General features: G+C 35.8%; 1 protein-coding gene across 1 annotated transcript; it reads left to right on the forward strand.

Annotated features, from left to right (window-relative positions):
• The first annotated feature begins 3,010 nt into the window (after positions 1-3,010).
• On the forward strand, positions 3,011-4,257 carry LOC125865685 (methyl jasmonate esterase 1-like). The gene is made up of 3 exons (XM_049545895.1): positions 3,011-3,533; positions 3,638-3,775; positions 3,973-4,257. The coding sequence occupies exons 1-3, from the start codon at positions 3,090-3,092 to the stop codon at positions 4,255-4,257; spliced, it is 867 nt and encodes a 288-aa protein (XP_049401852.1). The 5' UTR covers positions 3,011-3,089.
• The last annotated feature ends 5,690 nt before the right edge of the window (positions 4,258-9,947 follow it).

Consider the following 9,947-nt stretch of genomic DNA (forward strand, 5'->3'; position numbering starts at 1 on the left):
GACCTTTAGTGGCAATTGATTTTTCTTTTAGCGGCAATAGTTATTGAGAAAACTATGAATTATCAATAGAATTGGTTCGAGAAGGAGCAACAATGAAAGCAGCAATGGAAGCTTCTAGCAGACGAGAAAAATAGGAGAAGAAATCGATATGTGAAATATGAAGCTTAAACTTTTTCTATTGATCAGTGTAGTATTTATATACATCAATTTGAAGGCATCTAATCTAAATACACAGTGGAAGGAGAGAATTAACTAACTCTGACAGATTGACTAACTACCTAACTAACTGTATAACTAATTATATGAAATTTACAGTATAATATTTAATAGTTATTGTCACAATTACATTTACCGGCATTTGATTAAATGCCATTGGATCCAATGTCGCTAAAGCCTTTAGTGACATTTATGTCAGGTGACGGTAAAGACCCTTACTATTGCCACTAAAAGTAATTACTTTTAGTGGCATTTACTATTGCCATTAAAGCTACTTTAGAAACAAGCATATTTGTGGCATTTTAATTCACCCTAATTCAAATATTTAACCCTCCTTTATAACATCAAAAACAAAATTCACAAGAGAAATAAGTTCAAATTCTCGAGAGAAATAAGTTCGAATTCACAAGAGAAATAAGGTCGAATTCACAAGAGAAATAAGTTCGAAGGTAGTAAAGAAGAATTACCAAACTCAAAACAATGTCATTTACTTAAAATAAGAACAAACAATCTTAATACATTCAATTTCTTATCTTGTAGCGGTAAAAGAAACTATGAATTATCAAAATAGAAAAAATGTGTTCAACAATGGAAAAAATAAGGCAATTAAGCCAATGTTTGTTCCCTAATGCAAAATGTGACAACTTTTTGGATCAATGTGTCATTGCTTGTTCTGAGTATGCCACTGTACACATATAATAGTAGATGGTTAGACGACAAAAAATTGACATGCCAATTACATATCTTACTCACTAAGATCTAGGTGACTAAAATTCGAAATAGAGACGCAATAGAAAAGCACCACCCATGGTCCCATCATGTACCTAGTTCAGATATAATCTTTCATATCACAACTAAGGAATCAATTGATAAGCAACAGCCTCGTTAGCAAGAGAAATAAACTAAAGTAATGCCTTTTCAAATCCACCAAGCGGTTCATATATATGACGTCCTGGCAAGTCTAAAGTAGTGTGTTACTACACACCAACTCAAACACTAAGGTTCAGTAACATTTACTGTCAAGCAAAATCTCAGAAAATATTAATAATCTCATAATAACTTTTAACTAGTTGATTATACCCCAATGCTTGACATATGACTTATCAAGAAATTAAAATCAAACTAAGCAGTAAATAGAGAACGGTAGTACCCGAGCTCAAGCATATAAAACTTGATGTATAAGCAGAATATCAACATGAGTATTAGCATGAGTAGGCTATATGTCGAAATCATATATCTAAAGATTAGCATGTTTATTCATCACAATAGAAGCCTAGGCAGAAACGCTAGGCCAAAACGACAAACCACAATTCGAAACTACACCTCAAATAGCTGAGAAAATTTGGGATTACAAAACAACACTTCAAAACTACTTTCAAAATTCATCAATATACCAAAACAAAACAGAAAAAACTAATATCAGCCACATACATAATCAGAATCCCTAGAATAAGTGAAGGAAAAACAAATGTTCCGTACACATGCAAATGTAACAGGAGAAAATAAATTTAAAACACACATGCAAGATGAAAGAAAATGTAAATTAGAATAAGAAAGAAGAATACCTTACGTCAATAGATTCGTATCCCAATATTTGAAGAAATAAAAAAAAATTCTGCCAAAACATAATAGGAAAATTTAGACTCAAAATCAATTTCTACCGCTAACCAATGTCAATAATTTCTACAGAGCCTAAGAAATGAAAGATGAGGACGGATGAGATTCATGAAAGAGATTGTGATTTGCTGTGATTTTCACTGAAGTGATTTGAGAGAGCCAGAGAATGAGCGAGTACAATTGGCAACTACAGAGTCAAAAGGGTATTTTTGGTATAAAAATATTAGTGAAAATGATTATAAAATGAGGGGAAAAACTATTTCTGGCGCTATATTTTTTTTTATTTTTATTTTTAAAAAAATGACGAAGGTTAAGAGCCCTGCAAGTTTAATAGTAAAAATCAGTGGAGGCTAATGTAATCCATATTTAATATAATTTTGTGGAGGTTATGACAACTCCCACAATTAAACCTCCATAAATTCACCTTATCTTTTTTGTAGTGAACACAGTTTCACTTCAGTAACTGTCATTTAGACCACCATATGTATAATACATAACGTGTTCAAATGTTTCGATTTGGAGTTGTTTCCAAAATTCTAATATATTTAGGTGATGTAAGATAGTAGTCTAATGAATGCAACGATTCATAAGAAATCTGTTCAAGATTTCCTCTGGTCTTGTGAAAGACGGATTGAAGTCATGATACTAAAATGTTGTTCCAACTTTTAATTTGACATTTCAATCATGGCTGAAATCCCCAGGCTTGCAAGTTGCACCAGCCCCTACTACATTGCTTGACCACTTGTTGAAAGAGTAGCCAACTTGAGGTTGCTTCTGTGTGGAAGTAAGTTAGCAGAAGTCAAGCTCCTTTAAAAATCAAATGCCTCAAATAATAGCTGTTGAATAAGGCGTACATGTGTAAGGCAGAGAATAGAATTTGAGCAATTCACATATCTTATGCATTTATATGGCGATCTCAGTACTTCCATGGTCTATGGACCACATAGTTAGTCAAAATCAGCTCAACTCTTTGATGAAATTGATGTAGATTTTGCCCAAATTGACCAGCCATGAAAACATACCAGTGGGTGGCTCATAATTTCATAGACCAAGCATGACTACTAATAGAGAGGCCACAATCCTCAGGCCTGCATCAGCCCCTTGCTACATTGCTTGCCCACTTACTCAAATAATTGCCAAAGTGGGATCGCTTGTGCATGGAAGTAAGTCAGCAGATACCAAACTCCTCGGATTATAAAGTTACCCGTGTAATGGTTCATATTATGTGCTCATTCTTCTAAAGAAGGAAAAAATATATGGAGAAAAGCAAGTTTTTAACAAGTCTAGTAGTTCTACTACTTGTGTTGCCATATGCAAATGCAACCTTGTCAATCCCTAAAGCTAAGAAGCATTTTGTGCTAGTTCATAGACCATGCCATGGAGCCTGGTCCTGGTACAAGATTGTGGCATTGATGAGATCTTCAGGGCATAATGTCACAGCTATTGACTTGGGTGCTTCAGGAATCAACCCGAAACAGGCCCTTGAAATCCCACATTTTTCCGATTACTTGAGTCCTCTAATGAAGTTCATGGCTTCTCTTCCTGCACATGAAAAAGTGGTTCTTGTAGGCCATGAATTTGGTGGTTTTGCCATTTCTAAGGCCATGGAAAGCTTTCCAGAAAAGATTTCAGTTGGTGTATTTAATACTGCTCTAATGCCTGGTCTAACTCTCAATGCAACAGCCACCCTCTACTCCGAGGTACTATTTTTCATATGTATTTTTTAACTTTAACCATGAGATGATCTGTTATGTTTGGTTACAGTTTCACATATATATTTGTAACTAAATATACTTTGTTACAGATCTTGGCAGAGTCTGGTGTATTAACTTCACTTGATAATCGTGTTGCTTATGATAATGGACCTACCAATCCTCCAACAACCTTGAATTATGGTCCCAAATACTTGGCAGTTAATCTTTACGATAAGAGCCCAATTCAGGTAAGCCAAGTTCTGTTATTCTTGTCAAGTGAATGGACCTAAAGTGATTAATAACTTCCTTTGCAAAAAATAGTTTGTAGGTATCACCAATAAGGAGATTTTAACTAGTTTCTCCAAATTATAGACTTACTTGAGTACTTAACCGGAACATTGACATGAAACTGATTTAAGTCTTTTTTTTTCCTTGTTGGTGTTAGGATTTGGCACTGGCCACTACACTAGTAAGGCCAATATACTTGTATAGTGTGAAAGATGTTTCTATGGAGATAGTTCTTTCGAGAAAAAAGTACGGATCAGTTAAACGGGCATTCATTGTTGCTGTTGATGATAACCTTCTGAAGAAGGAATTTCAGAAGAGGATGATTGAAAAGAATCCACCAGATGAAGTGGAAGTGATCCAAGGCTCTGATCACATGACCATGATGTCTAAGCCCCTTCAACTTTTTACTACACTTGTGAGCATTGCTAACAAGTTTAGCTAAGAGCTGTTAATTAATTACGAAGAATAAGTGTAAGGCAAATTACTTCAGTCAATTCACACATCTAATGCATTGATATGGGGATCTCAGTTCTTCCATACAAGTCTTAGTTAATTTGATATTTCCATCATAGTGTTTGGAATTGACATCAATAAACACCTCTATTTCCTATAATTACTAAATTTTAGTTCAAATGTAGGACAAGGTAAGTCAAGTTCCTTACACCTTTTATTTATCCCTGTTACCAATTATAGAGCACATACATCATTAAGTATGAAACTAATTAGCAAACTCGTTCGCTTCTTCCTTCTTTACGACACACTGAAAAATAAAAATAAAAACTTTAGGTACTATGATATGGACGATTGAATGATCTTTCTTGGAATAATCAAAGACCAGCGAGCAAATGCCATAAGTTTTTCTCTTTCATTATATGGTACTCCCTCTGTCCCTAATTGCTTGTTGACTTTTGAATTGACATACCTATTATAAAAATAATAATTGACATAGTGAGTTTATCATTTTACCCCTATTAATTATGAAGATGATGAATTAAAAACTTAAGATTTTCAAAAAGTTCTACCTTTTCCAAAGTAATTAATTGAGGGTATAATAAGTAAAAAAATTTATCCTTTCTTGATTTGTCAAAATGGACAAGTAATTAGGAACAACTAAAAAATAAAAAGTGGACAAGTAATTAGGTACATGGGGAGTATTCTAATACTCTCTCTTTCCCTTTTTATTTGTCTAATTTTGACTATTTATTTGCCCCTTTTTACTTATCATTTTTGACAAATCAAAAAAAAGACAATTCTTTTTTAATCTATGATACCCTTAGAGAGTTACTCCTTCTGTCTCTTTTGACTTGTCATTTTTTACAAATAAAAAAAAGATGATAGTTTTTACTTATTATACCCTTAATTTATTTAGAGAGTTAATATTTTTGAAAAAGGTACAACCTCTTTAATGATTAAATTGATTTTGGAATTCTATCAATTAATATGGGTAAAAGGGTAAAGTATTAATTATTATTTTCTTAATTGGCGTGTCAAGTAAAAAATTGACAAGTAAATAGAGATAGGGTAGAATCTCTTTAATGAATAAGTTGATTTTGAAATTCTATCAATCAATAGGTGTTAAGTGATAAATTCACTATGTCATAATATGTGTGGGCCAAGTAAAAATTAGACAAATGGAGTATATTTGTCACGATCACTCCCCGAGCCTATACCTTGGGCAGGATTGACACTCGAGAACCATTGTTGGTCCCAAGCGAACCCTTTGCTTGACTTACTTACTCAGCAGAATACTTAAACTTCAGAGATAACTTCAAATAAAGAACTTATGACAAATCTTAGAATGTCTTTAAAGAAGTATTCAAACTAGCCAAAATGGCTACTCAAGTCTCATAGCAAAACATCTGAAATACAAAGCTGAAAGACTCATAATTAACTGTCTGACTATCTATGAAGCCTCTAAAATAACTGAGATGGATATTGAGACAAACCCCACAACATCCTAATGAACTGATAATAAAACTGAAAATAATAAAAAGGAGTCCTCTGGAATGCAAGGAGGCTCATCAATTGACTCTGGAGTGCTCAATTGGATCAACGAGACGCTGGATGCTGATCTTGATTACCTACGTCTGCATCATAATAAGATGCAGGCCAACTAGCATCAGTACATTGAATGTACGAGTATGCGAGTTGAAATGCTAAACATAGCATAGGCTTGAAAAGATTTTGAAGGAAACACTTACCTTGGTTCTTCTCAACTTATGAATAACTCAACTCATAATAAAGCAATGAAACACATGCAATATATGAAAAGCTTTATAAAACAGTAAAAAACAACTTAGTTCGTTAAAGAAAATGCAATAACAAACTCAACTTTACTCATATAACAAAGTAATATAGTTTCTGTGGGAGATTCTCTAACCGACAACTACCACTATGAGCCTAAGTGATGGTACAACATTTTACCTCACGCTACCAAGGACCGTCTTATACCTTCGGGGGTATAGAACCTAACTCATTAAGTGGATCCACTAATCTATGCTAAAAGCATCTTAAGGAGTCATCTAAAAAGTATGATCTTTTACTACTCATGATGGCTACATAGTTTATGAAGACTTGAGTTAATATGAACTCGCATCCCTATATCGATGCTCAATACTACTCCCAAAATATATTTAGCTCATATGTTTTTAAAACAAACTTCTTTCTTTGGTTTGAGATAATTACTCAAAACTTAGTTTAAAAGCTCTCTTGGAATCAGTGTTCCCTTTTCTTGCTCAAATGTAAAAAAACATTTATAAACTCTTTGGGAATACTTAGTTCCCTTATAGCTTATCGAGAAATGAACTCAACTCTTTACTCTTTGCTTAACTTGAAACTTAAGTCTTAGAACAAAGCTAAAATGTTTGCAAAAGACTTTTGGAAAATTTTATGAACTTCTCTTAACTTGACTCTTGATTTCTCTTGACTTGACTCTTAACTTTCCTTGAATAGAATTTATGGATTCAAGGATCATGATTTGAGATAGGAAAGATCTCATGATGTTTACGAATGAATTTAGATAGCTAAACATGAGAAAATACCAAAATATCAATAATTGAGGGTGGGTTCGCGACGCGGAGAGACATTTAAAATTTAGTTTCGAAAATGACTTTTGAGGCAAAACGCTCCGTGATAGATCTGTGACGCGAAGGAATTTTTCCCAGTTCTGGGGGGCCAGCTCCGCGACACGCCACCACTACCCAGATTCGTCCAACGAAATTTCTTCTTCATTTTCCAGCCCCAACTCACCCAAATTCGATTCGTTTTCCCAAATTCTTTTTAGATACATATACTCAACAAATGTACCTAGGAATCTGACTCAACTCACTAAATAACTGAACGTGATGATCTTAGAAACTTCTCAATTTCAGCCCAACTCAAGAACAATATCAATTTCAAGGATACACATCAAAGCATCAACTTTCAAACTCTTTTAGAATTAATTCACGCTGAAATAACATGTTTGGCGCGTGGGTGAACGAACCAAATGCTATGAGAGACTCACATACCTTGTAGGATCAAATCCTTGAAGAAATCCTCAATCAATTCCTTACGAAGACGATGAATCTTGCTTTTTCTTCTTCTCTTTTCTCTTGCGTTCCTTCTCCAAAAACCCTAACTCTATTTTTCAGAAGCGTAAACTGAATCCTATCAGTTTAGACCCTAAAAATATTACCAAAAATGAATTAATTAAGTTGGGTAAAGAAAAGACCAAACTACCCTTAAAAAATTCAGTTTTTGACTTTCCTTATTCCAACAGCCCAACTTCCAAAGGGCATAACTTACTCAAACGAATTCGAAATTGCGCAAACTTGGTGGCGTTGAAAATATCGTTCCGAGAGATTTCCAACCATATGTAATGACCCTCTTGGTCATTTCTGTGTCTTGCCTTCTGTGTGTCATTTAGAGCGTTCCTATAGCGACCCCAAGTCATTTATGACTTGTTGGGACTGACAGTTCGGTCACCTGGTCGTTCATTTGGTTATGGTGTGAGTTTTAGTGTTTTGGAGCTTATGAACCTTGAACGAACTTTTTCAATCAAAAGTTCAAGAAGATGACATCGAAATCCAATTCTGACGATTCCATCAGCTCCGAAAGGGTCATTTTAGGCTGGTAGCATGGTCGACATGACTCTCGAGGTTTTCAGTGTGAGTCGGTGCGATTAGGTGTTTTAACTTTAAGTTTAAGCCTAAGTTTGACTTTGGTCAACATTCTGAGTAAACGCGTTCGGATGAAAATTCCGTCAGCGTGATTAGCTCCGGAATGTCGAGTTTGGTCTAGATTGACCCTTCTTTTGTGTCTAGAGGTTTTCGATATCTTTTCGAGCCCTTTTGTGGGTTTTGACTTAAAATGGCTTTTGGAAGTGGGACCCACTTTTTATTGAGATGACTTTTGATTGAAATTTTGACTGCGCCGTTGAGTCCAGAATATCAAATTTGGTATGTTTGCATATCTCGTTTGCGTACACGGGGTTCCGAACGAGTTCAGAGCACCCCGTCGGAGTTTTTAGTTTTTGGGAAATTGCAGCAATCTGCTATTTATTGCAGAAAATCAGCAACATTTCCCAAACTTCAAACCCTCATAACTCTCTCATCTCTCAACCGATTTGGGCGATTCAAAAGGCAAAGTTGTGAGATTTTTCGAGGACAACGTGTTGGTTAGCTCGGATAGTGATTTGGGGTCCCCGTTTGAGGTAATTTTCGTAAAACACCTGCTGCCACGACCCTTTTGTGAGCTTGATTTTGGAAGATTTTGAAACTTGTTTCTCAGCCTTTCTAGGTTCGATTTCAGTGATTTTTGAAGCTATCTTGAGTGGTTTTTCGAGGAGAATGTCGTGGTATTGTCGCATTTCACTGTAGACCTCCAGTTTCTGGTAAATACACTAATTCAAATGCTGTCCCATTTCTAATTTTTGAGAAAATTTGGGTTTTAGTTGCATGTTGATATTGTGTTGTTCCCGAGCCCCGAATTGTATCCCATTTTGGGACATGAGCTGGGGGAACTGGTTAGGACCCACTTTTGGGGTTAATTTCAAAATTTCCAACACAGGTCCCACTTTTCCCGTTTTGACCCCAAAATTGGTCCGTCTCCGTTTATTGTGATTTTGGTATCTAAACGACCGTAATAACGTTATGACTCTATTTTTTATAGCGGGGCAGCGTTTCGAGGACGTTCGGAAAGGAAAAGCTCCGGAGAAATAATTTTGGAGCGCGTGTGATCGGCTTACAGGTAGGCTACGGTTTCCCTCTCTTAGATTGAGCTCGAGAATGTGAATGCATGTTGATTAGTTGGGATTTGGGTTGGGTAGTTATTGAATCCTGCATAGGTGTTAAGAAATCATGTTTTCGGCCTATTTCGGGAATTATTGCGTAACTGTGAGCATACTTTGTGTTATTAATGGACCCTCATCGCTATGTGGAGTGCTTGCATGCTTAATTATTGTCTATTTGAAGCATGTTGGGCCTTAGTTTAGGTTTGACTAGGGCTTGCCTTAGAAATACATGATTCGGATCCAATAGGCCTTAGTTTTGCCCTGACGTCGCTCGGCCGTTGTAGACTGATGTAGTAGACTTGAGTCTGATAGTTTGGTCCTTAGTTAGGCGATACTCTTTCTCCGACTATAGTTATCCTTATTTTTCCCAGATGTTACGGCTTCACGAGTTACATCGGCGACACTAGTTCTACTTCGCGATTTGAATTTGATTTTCGATTTAGTTCCAAGGACTTACATTGATTGGCTAAGTATGGACGGTGCTCCACGGACATTTATGAGTGTGGATCGATTAAGACTCTTTCAGCAGCTACATTGGCACCTTTATAGAGCATACGGTTTAAGTTTTGGTCTCTATTGCCCAAATACTTATATAGAGCATCCGGTTAGAGTTCCGGCCTCTATTGCCCAAATACTTGTATAGAGCATCCGGTTAGAGTTCCGGCCTCTTATACTTATTACTTGTGATTGGTTACTTAGGTACTTTTGTTGAGCATCCGGTTCGAGGTTCGGCCTCCGTACTGTCAGATTCTACTAATTAGGGTTGAGGTTCTAGTTCGATGTTCTTCGTTCTTGGGTTCTTATATGCAATTCTCTTTAGTTATAGTTATTCCGTGTACTCGTCGGGCTTATGGGGGTCC

This window comes from Solanum stenotomum, chromosome 1 (genome assembly GCF_019186545.1).
Source record: "Solanum stenotomum isolate F172 chromosome 1, ASM1918654v1, whole genome shotgun sequence".
In the NCBI taxonomy this organism is placed as follows: domain Eukaryota; kingdom Viridiplantae; phylum Streptophyta; class Magnoliopsida; order Solanales; family Solanaceae; genus Solanum; species Solanum stenotomum.

Bases quoted from the DNA above. Each gene is read 5' to 3' on its own strand.
- LOC125865685 (XM_049545895.1), top strand. From the start codon at position 3,090: ATGGAGAAAAGCAAGTTTTTAACAAGTCTAGTAGTTCTACTACTTGTG. The intron at 3,534-3,637 runs GTACTATTTTTC...ACTTTGTTACAG, and splicing joins CAGCCACCCTCTACTCCGAG to ATCTTGGCAGAGTCTGGTGT. The intron at 3,776-3,972 runs GTAAGCCAAGTT...TGTTGGTGTTAG, and splicing joins ACGATAAGAGCCCAATTCAG to GATTTGGCACTGGCCACTAC.